The following is a 24,545-nucleotide window of genomic DNA, read 5'->3' on the forward strand; positions in this document are numbered from 1 at the left end:
ATTCTATTCCTAGTTTCTATTGCGCTCTGTTTCTCGTCGTCCTCGTTGCATCACTCTTCTTCATCGTGCTTCACTTTAAACCGCTTTTATAAGGGAGTCAACAATCACTGAAACCAATAAAAAAATTGACGGCGCACGTGTTGACCAAGATGCGAAATTAGTCGCGCAATCATTTTTTATGTGGTGCATATGTTTACATGCGCACTTTACAATGTTTAATACCTTGTGGTAATCTAGAATGAAAACCTGGGGAAAATTTTCACTGGCTTTGCTTTGTGACCTTGCTAAATACAAAGCTCCGGTGCGCAGAATGTAAACGCCGATGGATTCACAGCAGCTCCACAGGCGCAATACTTCAAGCAGTGCTTTACATAAGGGTAGCGCGTGGACAATGCGCCAGTGAACGTGAGCTAAAGCAGTATGTACAAGGATTGGTCTGTCACCTCACAACACGCGACGAAATTCATGTGGGTATCAGTGCAGTCCCCCCCCCCCTTGTAATTAATTGAAATTGAAACTGAAATTTATTCCACAACAAAAAGATGTTGCGAGGAGGACAGGAGAAAAGCTGTGTCAACAGCTTGAAAAGCCCTGACCCCCCAACACACGGGGTAGGACAGAAGCGTGCGGCAAAAGAGCACAGTCGGATATGGCAACATCGTTGAAAAAGTTAGTGTAAAACAGGCAAGAAGAACAAGAAAATCATATCACAACATTATACAAACAATAAACGCAGTTATTTTGCTGATATATCTGATATGTCAATGTTAGCATCCTTTATCATGTGATTCAGAAGTGTAGGCAATTTAAATTTTATCATTTGATTTTCATAATTGGATTTACATTTTGGAACATACCACACCTCAGGATGGCGCACATTATAAGCAGAGATGTTTTTCTCTAGCCTTGCTAGGCTAGTGATGGCATCATTATTTTTTATTAAACGGAGTTTATATAAGCGGCATAGTCTGCGATCTTTCATCGATGAAACTTGTATAATGTTGTACTTCTTAAATAGGCCTGCTGTGTGGAAGCGATATATGGAGAGAGAGAGAGAAAACTTTTATTGCTCTTTCAAGAGATTCGCGGAGATGAAGACTTCTTGGTCGTCCTGCTTGGGCGCTGGCGACTTGAGTCTTCGAGCAAGGGTGGGCCCTCAGTCCAGGGCTCCACTGAGTCGTGCCGCTTCAACAGCGTGCTGTACCAAGGCCCTCTGGACCTCGAGCTCGCTGCTGGAGAGACAGCTCTCCCATTGCTCCTCACTCGGTGTTTGATAATTGTGGAATGCTATGTTTCTTTCGCACTCCCAGGTAATGTGATAGAGTGTAGGTGTACCGCCGCACCAGGGACAGTCTGATCTGAATTGCGTTGGTGACATTTTGCTGTATATGTACAGGTTAGGAAAAGTGTTCGTCTGTAGCCTACGCCATCCTACAGCCTCTTCCCTAGTCAGTGCTCTGTGTGGTGGTGGATACCTCAATCTAGTTCCCCTATAAAGTTGTAGGGTCTCTGCGTAGCCTCCCTCGCACGCGAGTAGCCAGAACTCAAGACACACATACGACTTCGCACGCAAGGCGTCAAGGTCATAACGGCGAGAATGCTTGGGAAGTCAAGCACAGCCCTCATCACGTTTGACGGACCCGCACTCCCGAAATTCGTTATCTACCACAGCAGCGAATATCGGTGCCACCCGTACCGGCCCACGAGGCAGGTATGCTATACCTGTGGCCAACAGGGGCATCGTATGGATGTATGTCCAAATCCAGACATTAGAGCCTGCAGGCAATGCGGGCTCCAGAACCCCGCAGAGGAACATCAGTGCACGCCAAAATGTCTGGTGTGTGACGGGGACCACGTCACGGGCACGAGAGAGTGCAAACAACGACTCAAGTCGGCAAGCGAACTGCGGTGGGGACCCCTGCAGCAGCAACGCAAGAGCCGGGACCGCAGCCGCAAGGGAAAGCCGCGGTGGTTCCGGGACGAGAGCCAGGAGTCCGGGCGTGGCGGCAGCCGCGGAGGCAGCCGCAACCGGAGCCAGAGCCGGGGATCCGAACGGGACGAGTCCTTCCCGCCCCTGGGAGGCAGGCAGCAGCAACAGAAGCAGAAGCAAGGACAGGAACAGAAGAAACAGAAAACCGGCGGTGTCAAGGTGAGCTGGGGAGACGGCCCTCCCAAATCGCTCTTTGCTCCGCACTCAAACACAAACACACAAACCGCTCGCGAGAAGCAGTTAGCGGAAGAGAATAAGGCCCTCAGGCAGGAACTCGGCCAGCTCAGGAAGCAGCTGAGCGAGGTCCTTAAAGAACTACGCGAAATCAGGACGGGGCAGACGCAGCCCAGAACTCAGGTCCCACCGCCCCCAACGGTGGAAACACAACAGCAACAGGATGGTGAGCTTAAGGCCCTCATAATGAACATGCAGAAACAGACACAAGAACAGATGCAATTTATGCAACAAAAATTCGCACTTCTGGAGCAAAATGTTAGAACACACATTAAGAACCAGAACACGCAGAGAATGACTAACGACGCTAGAGACCGCCTGTTTAACGAACGCAGGTTCAGCACAGAAACCCTAAATACAAATAACAGTACACCAACATGGCAGAGCGCCTCCAACAACTAGAGATATATGGAACTTTACAGACGAGGCGTAAAGCCCTTTTTTGCAAGACAGTAAGTTTGCTAATGTTTCCAGCTGTTGTTGTTGCCCCTACAGAAAACACATAATTTAATGAAGAGGAAAATAAAGAGTTATATATGAGCATGTTAACAGGTATAGGAAAATTGTAGCAGTAACGGCGCATAATGCCAGCTGTCCTAGACAGCTTCCCAACGATATAGTTTACATGATCATCCCATGTCATGTTTTCTGAGAAATACACACCCAGTGATTTAAAGCACTTTACCACTTCAATTTCAGTGTTATTTAAAAAAATAGAAAGTCGCTGGACATGTGTGTGTCGGGGGTGAAATAAAATAGCCTTCGTTTCATTAATGTTTAGCTTTAGGCAGTTAATTTGAGCCCAGGTATTAATCTCGGACAACGCTCTATTCGCTCGGATACCTAGATCAACACACGATTTGCCTGAAAAGAATAAACTTGTGTCGTCAGCATAGATTATGGAATGTGCCGTTTCATCAACGCGAACTATCTCGTTAATATAAAGTATGAAAAGAAATGGTCCCAGGATGGTTCCCTGCGGGAAACCTGTTTTAATTGACTTTATTGTGGAGTGTTTTCCTTCAATGACGACAAATTGAATACAGTATTGTAAGTAAGACGTAATTAATTGATGCGAAATGCCTCTTATGCCATAGTGATCGAGTTTTTCAAGGAGAACTTCATGATTAATGAGATCAAAGGCTTTCAAAGGAGATCAAAGGAGAAAACAGAGGCACCCCATTTGCAAAAAGTAACCAAGAAGCAGGTTTTTGATTCTCAACAATATAAATGAGTCTTTATGGTACCCCTAAAGACCGAAAGGTGTCATAACGTGAGGAGAGGGGTTCACCTTACTCTACACATATTCAGAGCTGAAGGGCTGCCGTAAGTGCTTCGCTACGCGGCTAAGAAACAGACCACCGCTTCCCGGTTACTTTTGGTAAAGACGGCACCTGTTGAGAAAGTGCAGCTGTTGGGCAATGTTTAACTACCAGTGCAGCTTAGGATATCGCTTGAGCTTAGGTCGAGACATTCTGAAGAACCTGCTTTCGTGCGGTGGAAAGATTGGCTCTCTCAAGAATCATCTCTCGGAAAGTCATCGTGGCAGTTCGTCGAAGGTTTCCAGAGGACTGTGTTAACGCTTCAACAAAACCACCTGCAGCGACCCGCGACTATGTATGGACTGGCGCTCCTTATTAGCTGCACACGCTTGAGTTGCTTCTTTGTCCTTCGTCTTTGTTCAGGTTGTGTTCTGTCCACAACCAACTACGCCTATTGGATTTGTATGGCTTGTCTGAAAAAGACGGCCCGAGTTTTAAGCCCCTACTGGATCCTAAAATATCTTGCATACTGTGTACGGATAAAAGTACGACCAAAACGAAAATACGATCACATTCCTTTTTACTTTCCATAATGGAGCTTGTGAATCACAGACGGTCGATTCTAGTAATGTTATAGCGACGAGAACGTTGAAGGCCATCCAGATCTCGCAAACCTCCGGGGTTGTAGATGAAGCGTTGATGTTTTAGACGCAGGCTAAGCAAACGTTGATTTTGTAATAAATTAAGAATGAGTGGTTGTGCCGTGGGCGCTAAGAGAAGTAGAAGCCGTCATACGGCGTGTTTAATGACCTATTGAGATTAAACGAATTGTTGCATGAGGCAACATTGATTTTCTTGGTTTAATACTTGTACTGTCCATAATGCAGATACGCGTTCACGAAAATCATACTGAAGATTCGGAAACGCTTAGGTGAACAACTGTTGGTGGTGGTGGTGAAAATATTTTAATGAAATGGTTTAGGAGGTTGTAGCCGTGGTTGGAGCTCTCAGTCCGGAACCCCATTGGCGTAGGCTGCTGTCCGGGCTCTTTCGATGAGTTGCTTTTGACTCTTTTCGTCCGAGCTGGACAGAGCTGCCTCCCACCCCTCCTGCGTTGGCTGGTTATTAACAGTGATCGCCTGATTTCGTTGGCAGGCCCATACCATATGGTACAGGTCCGCCTTCTCCCCGCAGAATTTGCAGTGTGAGTCAAATGACTCCGGGTCTATGGCATGTAGTCTTCGTGGGTTGTTGTAAGTGTTGGTCTGTAGCTTTCGGAGGTGTTGTTCCTCCCCTTTATCTAGTGTCTTTAAGCCGGCGGAGGGTAGACCCGACGGGATAATCTTAAGTGCTGAAGTATGTCATTGTAAGTTAGTAGTGGGGTAGGAGGTTCCACGGCATCCGCACTGGGTGCCCGGGGGAGAAATGCTCGGGCTGAGGCATGTGCGCTCTCGTTCCCTGGGATGCCCTGGTGACCTGGTACCCATATTAAGTGTTTGTGTGTGGGTTGGTAGCCACGGATGTAGCTATCTTGCAGGATTTTAGCTGCTAGCGGTGCGACCCTGCCCCTGAGGTAATTGCGATACGCTGTCTGAATCTGTGAGAATGTATATTGAGCTAGTGTGTGTTGCAGCTAGAGCAATCGCCACTTCTTCCGCAGCCAGTATGTCCTGGCTAGCCAGTACTAGTCCGTCGACTGTTGTATTTTGGTGCACTACCGCGACGGCCGTCATTCCCTGCTCGGGACCCGCAGCATCGACATAGAACACGCCCTCGCGCCCGCCGTAGTGTCTTTTCATGGCTTCGGCTCGTGCTTGTCGTCTTGACTGGTGAAAATCAGGGTGCATATTCCTGGGTAGTGGAGCTGCCTTGAGTTGTCCTCTCCATGAGGCTGGGATGTCGGTTTTGGTGTCTAGCTGTTGGGGGCAATTGATGTTTAAATCACTCAGGACTTGTCGGCCAGTTCGAGTTGTGGAGAGCCGTACCACCTGCGCCGTAAGGTGTGCCTCTATCAGCTCATCGATCGTGTTGTGCACACCCAGTCGCAAGAGCCGGTCCGTGGATGTCGCAAGAGGGAGTCCCAGGGCCTTCTTGTAGGCAGTTCTGATTATGATGTCGAGGTTTTTGATGTCACGCTTCTTAAGGCGGAGGTAGGGCGCTACGTAGACGACGCGGCTTACAACGAAAGCCTGCACCAGTCGCAGAGTATCGTCTTCTCGCATCCCCGATTTGCGCGTCGTTATCCTGGCGATCATCCTGGCGACTTGCTCGCTCACGAGCCGTAGTTTCTGGAGGGCAAGAAGGTTGTTGCCGTTGTTATTTATGCACAGGCCCAGTATCTTCATGGTCTGAACTTCCTTGATGGGTGAGTTGTCTACGCGGATATTGATGGTGTCTTGATTCTTGCGTTGACGGAAGACTATCAGTTCGGATTTTTCGGGTGAGCACGTTAGTCCACACGCCCGGGCATAATTTTGAACTGTTGTCGCCGCGGTTTGTAGTTGTTCTTCAATCATTCCCATACTTCCCGTGGTTGTCCAGATGGTTATATCATCAGCGTACAGGGCGTGGCGTATGCCCTGTACCTGATTGAGAAGAGGTGGGAGATTTAGGAGTGCAATGTTGTAGAGAAGTGGGGATAGTACTGCCCCTTGCGGAGTGCCTCTCGTGCCCATCTTCACTTGCGTTGTGTGTTTTGAGCCGGTGCTGATGTTGACGGTTCTGTCCGTAAGGAAATCGCAGATGTACGAGTAGGCTCGCTGTCCGCAGTTCATGCTGTGGAGGTTGTTGAGGATTGTGGAGTGTTTGACATTGTCAAACGTTCCCTTGAGGTCAAGTGTTAGAAGCGCTCGGTTACTGTTGGTGCGTGCGGGATCAATGACTTCACGTTTTATTTGCAGAAGCACATCATGGGTAGACAAGTGTGCCCGGAATCCAAACATCGTGTGTGGAAGTAGCTCATTGTCCTCAGGATAATTGGAGAGACGGGTGTGGACTGCCTTTTCCATGAGTTTGCCTGCGCACGACGTGAGGGATATGGGGCGCAGGTTTTCGATGCTGATTTTCTTGCCGGGTTTGGGAATAAAGTGTACATTGGCTGTTTTCCATGCTTGTGGAATGGTGCCGGTACGCCAACATTCGTTTATGTAATCCGTGAGTTGCTGCAGAGCCTCCGTGCCGAGGTTGGCCAGAAGTCCGACAGTAATTTTGTCTTGTCCCGGGGCTGTGCCTCGGCGCATATCTGCTAGTGCTGCAATAATTTCCTCTGAAGTGAAATCTCTGTCTAGGTCTTCGTTCGGTTCCCCACGGTACTCCTTATTGTAGGGTTGTGGGTCTCGCGCGGTGCAGATATAGCGACGCGTCAGTTCATCCACGAGTTCTTGATGTGTGCCTTGAAAGCTGTGTAGGGCTCGATGCAAATTTCTGTGTTGTTCACTCTTCGCTTTCGGAGGGTCAATTAGGCATCGCAGAAGGTTCCATGTAGCCTTGGTGTCTAGGCGGCCTTTGAGGGATTCGCACTTCGTTAGCCAATTGGTGCGAGCGAGGTCCCATGCGTATTGGTCTGCTTGAATAGTAAGCTTGGCTATTCGAAGTCTTAGTTTCCGATTGTGTCTTTGTTTTTTCCACCGTTTTATAAGACTACGTCTTGCTTCCCAACGGTGTAGGAGGTGGTTGTCAACAGCTGGGTGGTCCTCCGTGGTGGCAAGACACTTTGTGAGCTTTTCTTTAAGGTCGAGAATGGAAGCCGCCCAATCTTCGTAGCTGGTTATTTGTTCGGATGTGGTTAGTTTGGTGTCCTTTCTGAATGTCTCCCAGTCTGTAATTCTGGCTTGCCCTCGTGGTTTGCTGTGCTTGTTGCTTTCGAAGATGGTCTGCAGCACGTAGTGATCGCTGCCTAGGGTCTCTCCTGTATTGAGCCACTCATAGTTGCGGGCATGGCGGCAGAGCGTGAGGTCGGGAGAAGTATCCCGCGTTACGCTGGTGCCGACTCGCGTCGGGTGCTGCGGGTCCGTGAGTAGGGTCAGGGCCATGTCAGCGATGGCGGATGCTAGTTTTCTGCCCTTCGTGTCTTCCCTGGGGTATCCCCATAGGGGGCTAGAAGCATTAAAGTCGCCAACTATAGCTACGGGAGCTTTTTGGGCTTCTCTTAGGGCTTTAAGAAAGATCACGAAGGCTACGCGGTGCTGTTTGGGGCGACTATATATATTGAGTATATAGGTGCTCTTGCTGTTCCTGTGCTGTGGCAGTATTTTTATGAAGGTATATTCAATGTCGCTGTCTAGATTAAGGTCTACAGTGATTGCCGTGCATGATTTGTGGACCAAGATGCATGTCGAGGGATTTGTTTGATGCGTTGAGTATCCTCTGATCTTAGCCTCCATATTCACTTCTTGCAGGGCTATTATTTGCGGCGTATCGGGGTGAGAGTCTATGTATTGCTGTAATGTTTCCCTCTTCCGTTTTAGTCCCCTGCAGTTCCACTGTAGGATAGTAAGTTTATGTCTACGTTGTGGAGCCATGCTGAACACTAGAAACTTGTGCCTCATCATGTGGTGCGCCCTCAGGTTGTAGATCTGGCTGAGTGCTTGGCAGACGACGAGTTCCCATTTTACCCTGCAGCTTTGTGCCCCTGTTGAGAGAAACATCTGATAATTCCTGAAGTTTGCGGTCAATTCTGATCTCCTGCGATTGCATCCTTATTAAAACTGGTTCGAAGTTTTCCATCATGGGTTTAATAACTGATTCGAACATACTTTTGATTGTCGTCTCGATCATAATTTGTAATTTATTTGCAATGAGGTCTTGAATTGTTTTTTCCAAGCGAGTGATGCGTTCCTGGGTTTGGGGGTGCTCTGTACATTGCTGCTTTAGTGCCTGCGATGGTGGTGCCTGCGGAGTTGGTGCCTGGTGGGGTGCGTCTGGTGTAGTTGCTTGCCTCTCGGGGGTGCTAGCATCTAACTGGTGTGGAGACGGAGGGTGTAGCTCTGCCCTATATTCTTCCATCGGACATGCCTGTTGCGTCGATGGAGGTAATGTGTTGTTTGGATTGACTGCGATGACTAACTGCTGTTTCAATGTGCTATTTTCTGATTTTAGTTGTTCAATCTCTGCTTTAAGTCGTTTGAAAGCCAACGCTTCGGGGGAAGAGGCAGCTGCATCTGCCCAGCTCACCTTGCTGCCGTTGCGCTGCTCCTTGTTATGGGGTCCTGTTGTCTTCTCGGCTGGACGACTGCCGTTGTTGTGCGACACATTATCGGTAGTCCCAGGTCCATTGCTTGAAGAGCGTGAGCCGGGTGGTGCTGAGTTGTTGCTGGACTGGTCCTGGTGGGTCAGTCGGTCCCCGCTGCTCGATGGACCTCTGCTGCCGGACCGGTTCCGAAGCCTGGATCTTGACCGATGGTTGACTTCTCCTGTCTTGGGCTTGGTTTTTTGTGATGTTCGGTACTTGTACTTGCACTGATTCGACCCCATGGGATGTGGACCTTCGCAGACCGTGCACTTGGGTTGGCAGTCGTGGGATTCTGGAACATCTTGCTGACCGCACTGCGGACATCTTGACTTCGAAGGGCAAGGGCAAACATCCGCCCGGTGTCCAAGTTTCCCGCACAGTGCGCAGGCTGGCGTTGTTTTCTTGTATAGGCGTACTGGAACCGCTTCACCGTAGTAGAAGACGTGAAACGGAACCTTTCTTCCTTCAAACGTGATGGCCGCCACGTTGGAGGAACCTAATTTTCTCACGCTCACCACTGGTGCGTCCGGGGAGCGAAGCGCGTTCGTGATGTCTTCGTTGGAAACCCTCGGGTCCACTTGTATTACTCCTTTGCAAGTGTCGTCGGAGGGGCGGAGGTAGGAGTACACTGCCTGTGCCTTGTCCCCAAGCTGAATTTCGTGAATTGCCAGGATCTTTCTGATTATTTGGGCGTCTCGCACCCCGACGACGATGATGTTCTGCTCCCATATGGGCCAAACGCTGAGCTCGGCTGAGCCCTTGTCGACGCCAGCAGCAATGTGCAAGGCGTTTCCGACCGCGTTGCTTCCCCTGAATTTGCTGAGATCCAGCGTTCCTTTAGGTTTGATTATGATCACTGCATCTTGCTTGTCCAGACGCGGCTGCGGAGGAGGCTTCCAACGCTTGACTTGCGTGCGGGGCGTCTGCTGCAGCGGCGTATCCCCTGCCGCGGTGACGCGTCCATCTGGCGTTCGACCTTTTTGCCGTGCCGAGTGGTCGTCACGGGCTGATGCGCGTTCCCACTCTTCTATCTTGCGTTGGATAATCGCCTCCGTAACCTTGTCGAAAACTGGGGTTTTCGCCTGCGGCATGGTGACAATCTGCATCCCCTCCGGGTCGTATCCCATCAGGGTCGTCATGGTTTGCGGCAGAATTTGCCCGCGGAGCCGCGGCGGGCAGCTGAGTCGTGGCCTAACTGTTAGGCTTAGCAACTCGCGCGATCCGCTTGGTCTTCAAATTCTCGAAGGATTTGAGAAAACGGTCCCACCTGAACAAGGGTGGGTGGTCTCCTCGTTGTTCTGGAAGTGTAGCCAGAAGGTGTCGCAGCGCTTCGGCAAATGCTTCGGGAAAGGATCATAAAATTCGGCGGAGCCGACGTGAGACACGTCCGCTCTTCCCGACTGCTGAGGCGCGTCTCTCAACAACTGTTGGATCTTCTCCCTGAATAGCGTGCGTTCGATTATAGAGCACGGTAACTCCCGAAAACGGATCCAGAGTATAGGATAATTTAATTTAGGTCCATGGTTGAACTCACTTGTCTTGGTGATTTAAAATCACGCCCAGCGGCGAAGCAGAAAAAGAAGCGAACAAGATGGACGACGAACAAGAAGAAGAAGAATCTCCTGCACGTGAGCCCAAAAAGAAAAAAAAAATCTGGCGATGGCTGAAGACCAAAACAAGCTGCCCGAATACAGGTGAGGATATTTGTTTGCCACGTGAGAAAGATGTCTTGGAAATATTTTTGTGGGAAAGTATCCTGAGCAACGCATTCCTTGAACTGTGGTTCTGGAGACCTGAGGCGTACCATCGTGTGAAGGCGCCCCTCCATCCCTTACAGCACTTATTAACGAAGTTCCAGACTCTTGCATTCATGTCAGCGCTCTCTTGTTAACGCTTTGGGACCCGGGCTGCGGTTTCTTAAAAGAACGCATCTTCCGCAAAGACAAAAACGCAGCACTACTGCTACATAAATTATAAACACTTAACGCTAACGATAATATTCGAGAACGCTTATTCTATCTGGGTTTTGTTTACAGCAACGTACCGCCCGTTGTGAAAGACACCGCGGATGAGAGGGAGGAATCGAAAAAGGCGAAGAGGAGAAGGAGAGACCGAGGCAAACACTCGTCCAAGTCCGACAGCAGCGCTTCGAGCTCCACCTCACGGGCATCTACTAAGCCTTCGTCGGTGCTCCCCAGGTTTACGGCACAATATCCCGTAGGTGAAAACGCCACTGCCGGGCCATCGAAGTCGGCCACAAAGATGCCGCCGGCACCGAGAACCAGCCTTGTCCGCAGTTTGATGTCCCGGAGCATGTGGCCCGGGCGCAAGAAAAAAGACGGCAGAGGCCACATGGCACCACACAGCGGAACAGGCGCACCGGAGAAATACCCGTTATCTCTGGACGTACCTGCCTCAGGTTCGGTTTCGAGACCGGGAGCTGAAGTTGTTGCGGCTCCTCCTGATGGACGCCGTAGTATCCTCTGGGGTGGCGGCGCTCAGCCGATAGTTCAAGGGGAAAGAGTGAGCGCCTCGTCAGTCGTCGACGCTTCCCTCGCCATGATGTCCGACCTCTTAGCGGCGTGCACTCCTACGCAGTCTCTAAACCCTAGAAACCCTGGGACGGCCGTAGACGCTACTGAGGTTGTCAATGCGCCGATCAAGACCAACGATGGGTCTCACGGCATGGCGTCACGAGATCAGCAACGAGCGTCCGATTCTATCGGTGGTACCCCGCTACTCGCGTCTGTCCAACAGTCCGCCAGTGCACCACAGCCACAGGACGAGCAAGCCGTGGCTGAGCCTGCGACCGCAGCTCCGAAAGCGGGGGCTAAGGTGAAATCGGAAGCCCCTACCGAGAACCTGCCGCAGATGGGTGCGCCTACGACTACCGTGACGACAGAGACTGCCGCGGGGAGCCAACGCCACGTCATCAGTGGCATCACGCGACCGGAGGAGCCTTTAAGTGCCTTACCCCTCGCAGAAGGCCTGAAAAACATCGTGAGTGACGAAAGCTTTGCCGATTCGGGGAGTCATTCTTCCTCACGGGGCGGAACACAGTCACTCTTAGACCTTAATCGTGATACATGACGCCGCTTTAAGGGTTATGGGGGCTTCACAAGAGCGTTCAGGGCTTAAAGCATATCCAACGCTTCCGTGGTGTCGAGTGTTTGCAGTAGACTTATATGACGCGCTGGATGCCACCGGAACATTCATGAACACGACGAACGCGAGTCCTAGAATATACGGTTGTGGCTGCTCGTGACTGGCGTGGCAACTGTGGCAGACCATTAGCGTAATATAAAATAATGTTTTTGTTTTTTTAACATGATAGCGCTATACGCCTCGTTCTCCGGAAAATCCGGTGTCGAAGTAGTTGGCGTCGCCGTTGTCGGCGCTGTGAGCCAAAAATCACGAGCAAACCTCTGTAGATGGTCCCCAGAGAGGAACCTATGGGTGGCAAGAGGGCCAGTCAGGTCACGTGACCTTGCTGCGTCATCAGAACCTGGCCGCAGGATAGTCGGCAAACTGCCCACCGTGGCAGGTGGCCGTTAAATTAATCATTGGTCGCATCGGGAAGAGCAACCGGGACCGCACAAACCGCACCGCTGGGAGCAACCACCTGCCATCGCAGGGCAGTGGCGCACCGCTACGCCAGGAGGAGTGTGAGGACTCCCGGGAATTTGTGAACCTAAAGCAGAGGATGACCTTCTGCATCAATGTGAGTTAACCCATTACACTATCGCGACACTCCCTCAAGGCGGAGCTTAAGCGTCCCCTTCAATTTTTTCGCAATATTTATTTATTTTGAAAGGGGGTTCGCGTACTAGTGAACTCAGCGATACAGTTCAACCAAACAGCTGAGCGGACGGCAGCAAAATCAGTCAGTCTACACAGCCAGAGATCTGGAGCCGCGCGCCGGCACACTTCGTCGTCAACTTCTTCGTCTGGCATCGAGGCTACCTGAGGCGCATTCATAATAGTTCAGGCGCGTTCATTGTAATTCACTACAATTTATTTATTTATTTATTTATTTATTTATTTATTTATTTATTTATTTATTTATTTATTTATTTATTTATTTATTTATTTATACCTCATAAGCTCCGAAGAAGAGCTTGGGTGAGGAGGGGGGCCGGGCATATCAAATAAAGGAATATGCAGAAATAATAAACTATAATACCAGCACAACAAACGCGGTACAAGGCAACACGAAGCTGACACAAAACAAAGTTAAGGTTTCATTAAAAGACCCCCGCCGTGGTGGCTCAGTGGTTACGACGCTCGGCTGCTGGTCCGAAACACGCGAGTTCGATCCCAACCGTGGCGGCTGAATTTCGATGGCGGCGAAATTCTAGAGGCCCGTGTACTGTGCGATGTCAGTGCACGTTAAAGAACTCCAGGTAGTCGAAATATCCGGAGCCCATCACTACGGCGTCCCTAATAGCCTGAGTCGCGTTGGAACGTTAAACCGTAATAAACCAAACCAAAATTACATTAAACCCAAAAACAAACGATGAAAATAGAGCGAAACGCGAATATGCGAAAAAGAGGTAGCCAGGGGCAATCAAAGTAGTGGTACATCAAAAAAACAAACTTAAAAGCAAATGAAACTGTGGTGCATTTCGAACAATGCTAGGGCGATTAATGCGTGCATATAGGTTTTTTAAACTCTCCAGGATCATTGAAAGAGATTATGTTGTCAGGAATATCATTCCAGAGCTTAATTGCTCTAGGGCGGAAGAATATGTGTAGCTTGTACCACCTGAAATTTACAAGAGCCTAATATACAGTTCTCTTACTTGTCGCACAGCACAATAACTGAGAGAGTCTGCCGCTCACGACGAGCACTTCCTTTTCACGCGCATCGGAGGCAGCGTAAAGCAGCTGTATACGTGTAAGGACGACGATGCTTGTGCGGCACCAGTGCTCTCTGGATACCGGAAACGTTTTAGCGCAAGGCTGTGCGCCTCCGCAGATGCACGGTCAGCAGCAAGGTGGGCCGCGGATCTGAATCCACATCGGGCTGTACGTGTGGACCGCGCTTCGAATGCAGTATCCTTTCGGAACGTCGTGCTTCCGGATTTTCTAAAGCTCTAGTAAACTATAATCATCTTCTGTACTCGTGGACGGCCACATGTAGGCATTGGTTGCACTCTACATATTTCTGAAAAACCAAATCGATGGCTCAATTGGGTCCAGTGTAGAAGAAAAGCTAAAAGAAAAAAAATCCCGCGTGAGATTACGCTAGTCGAGGTGCAACGAAGCTAAACTAACTGTATGACCAGCGAGATACAATCCTTCACCAAATTATCGGATGCCACCCTAATGTTCCCTTTCGGCCTTCACCTACTGTGAGAATCAGATCAGTGGGAATGAAAGTAGTCCAGGAAAAAGCTCCAGCCTACATGGTTTTCGAGATAGCCCCTGTAGAGGGCACTTGTGACACCTATAACAAAAAAAAAAACTTTTGTGGCTCTAAGCTTTCCGGCTTAGGGCATGCCCGCCGCAGTGGTTCAGTGGTTAGGGCGCTCAGCTACTGATCCGGAGTACTCCGGTTCGAAGCCGACCATGGAGGTTGCGTTTTAATATGGACGAAACGCAAAAAGGCGCCCGCGTGCTGTACGATGTCAGTGCACGTTAATGATTCCCAGGTGGTCGAAATTATTCCGGAGCATTCCCTGTGGTGCCTAATTATTCATTTCATCTCTCACTCCCTCCGTTATCCCTTCACTCATGGCACGGCTCGGGTGTCCACCGAGATATGTGAGACAGATACTGCGCCAATTCCTTTTATAAAAAAAAAATGCGGATTTCTCGACGGCGTTCTTAATAGACATTGTATTTCCCTGCCAGAAACCTACAGTGGCGTGCCAGGAAAGCTTTGCGTAGCAGCAGTGGCTAATAGGCTCCACACATAAGAGAAGTTTATTTGGACTCACGATCAAAAAGGGACATCCGTCCCTCTACAAAAACAAATATACGTTGCGGCAACTGATGTCGCCCTATGCACACACACTCACAGCGAACGTAAGTGTCCAAAAAACAAAAAGTGTCCAAGAAAGTTCTAGTGTGTCCATACGCGGAGGAAGCACGCCGGGTTGAAAACCGCGCACAAAAACCCGCGCACAAAAACCCGCGCACAAAAACCCCCGCACGAACAACGCGCACGAACCACACACGCGAACCACACGCGCCACACTTAATATGGCAGGGGCTGCACCGTAGCACGGCCCCTGCCTACGACGATGAAGCGGGTAGACCAGCGCCGAAGGAACTGGTGCTCCTCCAGCGACACGAGGTCCACGCACGCCTGGGCGAACATGCGCGCACGCACCCGCCGCAGCATGGGGTACATGGCCCTCTGCGGCCGTCCTTGTAGAGCCGCTGCACCTCTCTGGCGCCACAGTACGAACGCCCCGGCACAAAGAAGCATACGCACAAAAGGATCGCGGAACCTTGAATTGGGGCCACGGGTCGCCCCGAACATTCGCGACATAAGGACCCAAAATGTCCTAGCTACCGAACACTCAAAGATCGCGTGTGGCAAGGTCTCTACAAGTCCGCACTGTGGACATCGGGAGGAGGGGGTCACGCCTCAAGCCGCCAGGCGATCTGCCGTAGGCAGGGCCCGCCAGCCCCGCAACCAGCCGAAGTCTCGCACGTCTGCGGGAAGAGATGAAGACGTCAGGTCCCGCCATCGTACCTCTCTGCTTATCGCCAATTTCTCCTGTGGGGCTTCTTCGATGGCCAGGAGTTCGCATATCCGAGAGGCGGGAGTTGAAAATAACTCTACCTCTGGCAGTGCTGTGGTGAGGGACCTGAGCGTATGGCAGGCTCTCTGGTAAAACCGAGGCTGCTGCAAGGCTGTCGGGCCAACACTCTGCTCAGAGAAAAAAAGGGAGCGCGACGTACCGAGTAGGAAAGCCAGTAGCCCCCTACCCGGGTAGCCGGCCTGGTTATTCAGGTCATTGGTGGCCCGCAAAGCGAGCACATTGCATATCGTGGGCAAGTGGGGAAAGCTGAATCCCTCCATGTTAGTGGGAAGCCGGAGGAGCGCGCGCGCTACAGACTCCGTCTTTACTGCCATGAAGAACGAGCCACATAACGTGGCCAAACCGCGCGTTAAGGTGCGGGGTGGGTGGGCAACGCGAGCGATATAGTACAGTGGGGCGCACACCGACGCGCGGATGATAAATGCGCGCTCCGCGAGGGAGAATCGGAATCGCGCCGCCACTCTCAACCGTTTCTCGGCGATCTCTCTAAGGCGAGTCCACGTCTTGCGAGCCGGCTCACCAGACGCGAGGAAATAAACCCCCAGAACTTTCACGGCCGAAACTCACTGTATACGTCGCCCAACAGGTCTGCGGAGAACGCGCCAAAGCGCAACGCTCTACTCTTGTCCCTGATTAGTAGGGCGCCGGACAGCTCGCTGTACACTTCAAACAGCCGTAAAAACGCTACGTAACTGTCCTCGTCCCGCAGGAACAGGGACAGATCGTCGGCGTATGCCGAGACCTTAACCTGGCCGTGGACTGGCAATGGGAAACCGCGCACAGACGGGCTCCCGGCGATGCGACGCAGCAGTGGGTCTAGGCACAAAACAAAAAACATGGGCGACAAGGGGCAGCCCTGCCTAATCCCTCTAGAGACACAAAAAGGAGCGCTGATCGCTCCGTTGACTGTCAGGCGGGCCGTAAGCCCCGAGTAAAGGAGCCCGACTTTCGCTATGAAGGCCGATGGAAAGCCGAAAGCCCCGAGAACACCTAGCAGGTACCGGTGCTCGATACGGTCAAAAGCTTTGGACTGGTCAAGCGAGACAAAGCAGCCCGAGATCCCCGCTCTCGAGGTGAACGTGAACAAGTCACGAGTAAGTGCGAGAGCGGAAAACACCAAACGGCCCGGCACGCTACACGTTTGCGCAGGGCTGGCCACCGAGGGCAGAATCGCGCTTAACCTGTTCGCCAGCAGTGACGCTACGATCTTGTAGTCTGCATTGAGCAGAGTGATCGGGCGCCACGCCTGCAGGTCAGATGGGCACCCGCCGGGCTTCAGAATGAGCGCGACTCTGCTCTCACTGAAAGACGCTGGTCGGGCTCCGTCCGTCAGAAAGCTGTTGATCACATCGAGCAGAGAACCCTCTAAGACGTCGTAAAGCTTTGCGTAAAAACTGACGGGGATACCGTCAGGTCCGGGGGAGGAGGCAGCATTCATTTTTTCTACTGTGGCGCGGAGCTCATCTCGCGTCAACGGTGAGCAGAGCTGCTGCGAGAGCGCGTCCTCAACTACGGGGAGACCCTGGCAGAAACCGCGGAGTGCGTCGTGGAACGCGAGGTCGCCCGCCCGGTCAACACTAGAGGCGAACAGCTCGGACACGTGGCGTGTGAGGACGTCGCGGATGTCCGTGGCGCTGCTACTCGTGGCCCCGTTGGGCAGCGCGATTGCCGCAATGAATGCGGACGCATCCTCCTCGAGGGCGCCAGCGCGAACCTGCCGCAAGACCGATGGGTCGGCTACAGGCCTGCCCTGAACGAGGGCCCGGCTGGCAGCGCGCGACGACTGCCGCAACAGCGTCTCGTAGCGAGCCTTCAATAAGTTGTAGTAATCGCGCATAGTAAACGTTAGCGGCGCGCCTCTCTTAACTATGCGGATCCGAGCCAGCGTCTCATTGAGTTCGCGAGTGATGCGCGCTCTTCGCCGGCGGCCCTCCGCGATAAGGAGCGTACGCCACTCGCCCTTCCGCTCGTCCCACGGCACTGATGCGTTAGCGTGCACGCCCGGAGCACCCAGCGCACGCTGCAATGATGTGACACTCGACCAATCTGTCAGTAGGCTGGCGTCCATTCGCCAGAAGTCTACTCGTGGGGCGCACCCGCCTAAGTCCAGCACTATCGACAGCGGTCGATGGATATGCGCGGAGTGCCCCGAGGACACTCGAGTACTTCGCACGAAGCCACATATCGCGCGAGGACGGGCGGGAACAAAAACTTATCGAGCCTACTGACCGACCTCCCTCTCTCCCACGTGGCCCCGAAGTTGTCGCCATGCAAGGAGACCCATGCGTCGGACAGTCGGAACTGCGTGCATAGGTCCCGTAGGGAGCGTGCGCTGGCGTAAGCCCGACCCTGACCTGGGCCGCTTACATCGCGTGAGGGGTCGAGGACATAATTAAATGTGCTTCTGTTCTAAACAATATATTTGCTGCGGCATTTTCTACCAATGTTTCTCTTGTTCATCGCGTGTGCCGTGTTTTTGATGCTCTTACTATGGATCCAGTTATATTCGACGCGTCAGGCATCCAGTGCATCATAGAAAATCTTAAGGTTTCCTCTTCCTGCGGTGTTGACAACATTAATTCGAAGTTTTTAATTAATACAAAGTACTATTGTTCCATAATTCTTACTAAATTGTTTGAACAGTCTCTTGCTACAGGTTGTATTCCCAATGATTGGAAAATTGGGAACGTGATTCCACTGCATAAGTCCGGAAGTAAATATTCTCCTGATAACGTTAGACCTATATCGCTCACTAGTATTCCGTGCAAGATCATGGAACACGTCATATATTCTCATCTCATCTCTTTTTGAGAATCTAACTCCTTTTCCAGCATTGCCCAGCATGGTTTTCGTAAGTCTTTTTCATGCGAAACTCAGCTAATATGTTTCACACATGACTTTCATTGCATCCTTGACCACGGGTCTCAGGCAGATTGCATATTTTTGGACTTCTCGAAAGCGTTTCACACTGTTTCACATGAGCTTCTCTTTCTTAAATTAAGCAATCTTAACATAGACCCTAATGTCCTTGCATGGCTACAATGCTTTCTTTCTAACCGTTCACAATTCGTAACAGCGAACAATATAAACTCTAATTCTTTGCCTGTCCGTTCCGGCGTGCCTCAGGGGTCAGTTCTTGGGCCCCTCCTTTTTCTCATCTATATAAATGACTTACCGGCTAACATTTCTTCTTCAATTAATCTTTTTGCCGATGATTGTGTTATTTACCGCTAAATTAAAGGTGGTAATGATGTCTCTTGTCTTCAATCCGATATTAACAAGGTTCTTGACTGGTGTTTTACTTGGAACATGCAACTAAACATTAATAAGTGTAAACATGTACGCATTTCTCGTCTCTCTAATGCCCCTTCTTCTTATCTCATTAACAACGTGTCTCTCGAAACCGTGTCATGTTATAAATATCTGGGTGTTTACGTTTCTTGTAACCTGTCCTGGAAAACTCACGTTGAATACATAATAAATAACGCTGATCGCATGCTTGGGTACCTTCGCAGAAATTTCTCACGTTCATCTACTTCACTAAAATTATTACTTTATAAAACATTGGTACGGTCCAAGTTAGAATATGCTGCATCTGTCTGGAGCCCTGGCATCGATTCACTCGTTTCAGATTTGGAAGCTGTGCAGAACCGCGCATGCCGTTTCATTCTTTCTAATTATCACCGAACAAGCAGTGTAACCGCCATGAAATCAAGTTTGTCCCTACCACTTCTTTCCCACCGCAGATCAATAGCCTCATTGTGTCTTTTTCATAAAATTTACCACAACAGCCTTCTCAATCCTAAGTTACTGTCAAGACCATGTTACATATCAGCACGCTTTGACCACCGTCATAAAGTTGGAATCCCATCTTGTCACACCAAATGTTTTCATGACTCATTCATACCCCGAACTTGTGTCAGCTGGAATCACCTTCCCCACGACATCGCAGGTATTTCTGATAACAATGCATTTCGTAAAGTCCTTAATGTTTCTTTCTGAGTATGCGTCGTTTATTACTGTATAAAAATTGCCTTTCACTGTCTACACACTGTTTCAATAGATCCCCACTGCATTTTAATCTCATTGCCTTCCTGTGTTTTCACTTTGTATGTATTCCTGGTTTATTTCTGTTTTCTCTCCTTGTTGTTACTGTTTAGGCTGAATTTTTATGTATTCCCACTCCCCTCTGTAATGCCTTCGGGCCCTGAGGGTACAATAAATAAATAAATAAATAAATAAATAAATAAATAAATAAATAAATAAATAAATAAATAAATAAAGTCGCCCACTATGAAAGTGGGTTACGACTCCAGCATGAAACAATCCAGCGACTCGAAAAATGAAGAATCGCTTCGTCGTGCCGGCGCGTACACTACCAATGCCCTCACCCATCTGCCGTTAAGGGAGAAGTCGACGGCCAACGTGCGACCGTCAACGCCATACGTACAATGTGCGCCTGAACGGAGGGAACTGTTAATGAACACCACACCGACACCGCATGACATTGTGTCGGTGAGTGAAAAGAGTGCGGGCGCGAGGAAGCGATTCTTAAAGTTCGTGACATCGCGTGCGGTCCGGAACTTACATTCCTGAAGGAAGAGAATGTCGACCCCCTGCGCGCGAGCGAAGTGCATCACCTCCCTCTGCGTATCGAGTGAACGAAATCCCTGAACGTTCAGGGAGAGGAGGTGCACCGTCGCCATGATGAAGAAGCAGGACGCCGACATACTACCGACAAGTGTGAGGGGGCCCGCCAGTAGCGGAGTCACACGCGCGCGCCAGATTTTTGGGGAGGGACGGATCGGCCGAGCCGTCCGAGTCCGCGGACTGCGATAAGGCGTGCTTCCCCGAAACTCTGCCCAAGTCCATGGGTTCTACGGAGGGCAGCGAGTCGGTGGCGTCTCTTACCGCACCCCGCGAGGCGTGGTCGGCAGGTGTCGTGGACAGGTTGCGGTCGGCGGAGTCCTGAGCCTTCGAGTCCTCGTCCTCTGGTGGTGGCCGGCGCCGTGGACCTCGAGACGGACCGGCGGCGCTCAGCTGGTCGGTCGCCCCGGGCTGTTCGCAGGGGACGTCTCCGGTGAGGCGGAGCGTCGCGCCACGTGAGTGCGCTCCGTCGCTCTCGTCCGCTGTTGTGGAGGAGTCGTCCTCGCCGGAGGTGGACGAGTCGGACAAGTTCGTCAGGGAGATCGGCGGGATATCGCCGAGGTGCAGGAAGGTCAGCGAGTCGGTATAGATGCTGTTTCCGCGGCGCTCTCCGGCTGCTCCTGCGATGAAGCTGCAGGCTCGGAACCGGCCGGGGTTTCCTACACGTGAGTGGCGGGCGTGTCGTCGTCCTGGCGTGGCGCGGTCTCCGCAGGGGGCACCTTCGCCGGGGCAGGAACGGTATCCTGCGGCGGTTGCGCCGCTGGCGATGCCGGCTTTTTTTGAGGGCCACTGGAAGCAGCCGCTGCCGCGTAGGACCGCGGCCGCAGGCAATCAGCCATCGCATGGGCTCCGGAGCAGCGTCGGCACGCCGCGTCGCATCTGGCGGTCTCGTGCCCGAACTCGTCGCAGCGGGCGCACCGCGGCGTGCGGCAGGCCGCGCCGACATGTCCGTCTTGGCCGCAGCGAGAGCACACTTTTCGGACGCCCCTGTAGTCGAACATAACGCGGTGACCCTGCACAGACATGAAGTTAGGTACCGCCTGCTTCATCTCCATCCTGACGAGACGCTGACCGTTGCTCACGTGGCGTCGCCCCTTCAGCGTCGGATGACAGATCTCGAGCACCTTGCCGTAGGGGCTCAGTGCCGAGACCAGCGCCGCGTCCCCGACGAACAGCGGCACCCGGAATGCCGTTACGTGGACCACGGAGGGGCCCACGCAGGACACTGGGATAGAGGTCCCGTTCACAGGGAACGATCCCTCCGCTAGGAGCTTTTGCACCGCCGCAGCCGAGGACACGGCGATAGAAAACTTTAGCCCTCCTTGATGCTGGAGGCTTTCGGGCCCTTTCGGGCCGAAGATGCTTTCAATGCCGTCGACAATGACGTCGGCCGTGGCGTCCGCGTTCAATGCGAACGAGAAGCAGTGCGCCTTGGGTGGAGGCGCCCGGAACTCCGGACCAGCAGGAGCGGAAGACGACATGGTGGCAGCAAGGCGGGGGCCTGGAACCAGCAGGACCAATCCAGGGAGGCTGCCGGGCAGCCGGCGGTCAGCGCGGTGCCGGGACGGCGATCCTCCAGGGGCGGCGCCTCTCCTAACTGCTGCTAAGCAGGAAGCCGGGAAGCAGCGCCGCTGTTGCTTGAGACATTGCTCCTGCAACCAGAACGTGCTAAGATGGTACACAGCAGCTCAAAACCAAACCAAAGACCAGGAAGAGGTGCACCGCCGATGATAATAGGCTCCACCTAAGGGACGTAGAATGTACGGAGTGGTATCAAACGATTCAACGTGTTACGGAACATAAGATTACTGGTCGAACATAAGTGTAGCCCATCACAGGGATTCCCACTGACGACCTTTGGTTCCTCACCCCTGACTTTTTGAAACTACAAACGTGCATTGCGGCCAGACTAATTGGCGAAGGACATAGGACATTAGAAGTGGTGTGAAACGATTTGTCTTCTTGCGCTGTATACGTTGACATTAAAAAAGTAGATATCCGAATATAACGAAAAATTTCTACCGGATGTAGCGAAGGTGGCTAACGACCCAATATTCTTTCGATTTTGCAAACGCTCGATGCTCATATGCTGCCTCAGCATTTTGCTCTTTTTTCGTAAAAAAAAATAAAATTAAGAAAAAACGAGGATATATGGTTGTGAACCCTTCCAAGGCGTACTTTTTTAACAGGGCACAATCTGTTCCCTTACCGTCGTTCCAGGTGCCTGTTCCCGACTCCGCCGCCGCAGCCCCCAGACACCCCGCCCTGTGGGCCCGAGCCGTGGTCGTCATTGCCCTGATCTGCGTGTTCTGCGTCGTAGGCATCGCGCTTTTGCCGCTTTTATCCAAGCGGCGCCCGCAGGAGCACGGCGACCCGCTGTGCCTGACCCCGGACTGTGTTCAGCACGCTTCGCACCTCGCTTACCTCACTGCCAACGACGTGGACCCCTGCGAAGACTTCACAAAACACGTCTGCTCTGCCTGGTCACCGCCGAGGATTCGAGTGGACCAGTACGCATCAGCCATGGACGCAGCGATCTACAACTGGTTCGATACCCTGGGGCAGACGCTCCAAAGCGGCGCTTCCACTCTGCGCGTCGGCCGAAAGCCTCTCAACATGTACACATCGTGCATAGGCACCGCCCCTCAGTATGGCAAGAGTACGGGCGACTTCCTGCGTTTCATGAATGAGTCTGGGCTGACCACACCCTTCACGGCGACGCAAGACGTGAACCCCTTGGACATCATCGTATCACTGGCTTTCAACTACGAAGCGTCCTTCTGGTTCTCGCTCGCAATCGCTCCGTTGCCTGGACAGAAAGCATGGCGGCTGATCATTTCCCCTAGTCCTTACTTGCACATTCTTACTAAGTTGCATCACAACTCCAAGCAAATTGGCGGCTTTATCTCAACCTGGGCAGCAATCTTCCACTCTTTCGGGGGTACAGCCACGCCTGATGTGCTCGAGAAAGTCGTCAACGAGACAGCTGCGATGGCGGGCGACATTTTGCAACAACTTTACACAATCTTGGGATGGTCTCCAAAGGAGTCTGCTCTGTTCACCCTTGGCGAAATTGAGAACTATATACCATCAGTTCCGGCTGTCGTCTGGCTGAAAGCACTCCAGAAAAATCTACCATTGCTTCCAACGATGTCCACTGAAGTGTTCATAACTGACCTTGCCTACATGAGAGCCGTTGGCAGCCTATTTGCCAATAAGGACAAACACGAACTGCTCCGGCACTTGTACTGGCTGTTCATGCAATTGTACAGCTCAGCGGCGAGCCCTGAATTTTCCCTCGCCGTGCACGGAGACGTTGAAATAGCGAAACTCGTTCGCCCTATATTCTGCGGCTCGAACGTTGAGGTACCGTACGCGTCACTTGTTGCGGCAATGTACGTCGCCTCAAGAATCACCAGCTACGACAGACGTTTGGTGGATGCCGTCTTCGACAGTCTAATTTCCACAGCGGCGACAATCATCAACAGGTCCCAGTGGCTGGACGCTGCTAGTAGACTTCTGGCTGCGTCAAAGATCCTTGCCATCCGAAAGCGTCTGTGGCCGGAGGAAATGATCCCGAATATGCACTCGCTGGAAAGCGTATATGAGGACTTTCCGGAAGAGGAATCTTCCTTTGGAGCCTACTGGATTCAGTCTCGTAAGGCCATTCGCAGAGCAAAAGAAAAAGCGCTTTACCATAGGATCTATGCTCAGCCTCTCAGTTCCAAAGAGCCATACATGACCTATGATGCCATTCTGAACAGCGTGCTAATTTCCATAGGGTCGCTGGTCAGTCCTCTGTACAGCAGGAACGGTACGAATGGCATGCTGTACGGAGGCATAGGTTTCTTGATGGCGCTAGAAATTGTGAAATCTTTGGACAAAACGGGCTTAAGATGGCACCCGAATGGTACCTTCGTGCATTCGATTCTGTCAGCGCAATCGGCTATGCAGTTTGCGGTTCGCGACTCGTGTGCCGCTCAAAGCAACCACGGCAGCATCTTTCCCGAGATTCCTGCCCTAGAAATTGCTTACGATGCGTTTCGGGAGGCGCTGACGAAAGCCCGACGCCGCTACAGGATCGCGGAGCACCTGACAGAGGAGAAGGTGTTCTTCATCACACTCTGTTTTATGACCTGCCGCCGAAGGTATGTGCCCGGTCCCTACAATGTGGATTGTAACAAGGCTGTGAGAAATCATCCCGAGTTTGCCAAGGTATTTTCTTGCCCCAGCGGCTCCAAGATGAACCCTCCTGAGAAGTGCAGATTTTTTGTGTAACCACGACAGACTTAATTCAACAGTGTTTCTTGTTCCACCGTGCATTTCTCCATCGTCTTTTTTGTATCTCTACTCTGGTGGAAATCTTTTGCGGCTAGTATTTGATTCTCATTTTTCACTCATTTTTC

The 24,545-nt window shown here is 51.5% G+C and overlaps 1 protein-coding gene across 1 annotated transcript; it reads left to right on the top strand.

Annotated features, from left to right (window-relative positions):
* The first annotated feature begins 1,597 nt into the window (after window positions 1-1,597).
* Window positions 1,598-24,422, top strand: LOC149364579 (neprilysin-2-like). Its single transcript, XM_089568713.1, has 5 exons — window positions 1,598-1,711; window positions 1,799-2,149; window positions 2,261-2,390; window positions 11,136-11,716; window positions 22,360-24,422. Exons 1-5 carry the CDS (start codon window positions 1,598-1,600, stop codon window positions 24,415-24,417), a joined length of 3,234 nt encoding a protein of 1,077 aa, XP_089424839.1. The 3' UTR covers window positions 24,418-24,422.
* Window positions 24,423-24,545: the final 123 nt, after the last annotated feature.

This window comes from Amblyomma mixtum, chromosome 2 (genome assembly GCF_055824585.1).
Source record: "Amblyomma mixtum isolate Tamu chromosome 2, ASM5582458v1, whole genome shotgun sequence".
NCBI classification, from domain to species: Eukaryota; Metazoa; Arthropoda; class Arachnida; order Ixodida; family Ixodidae; genus Amblyomma; species Amblyomma mixtum.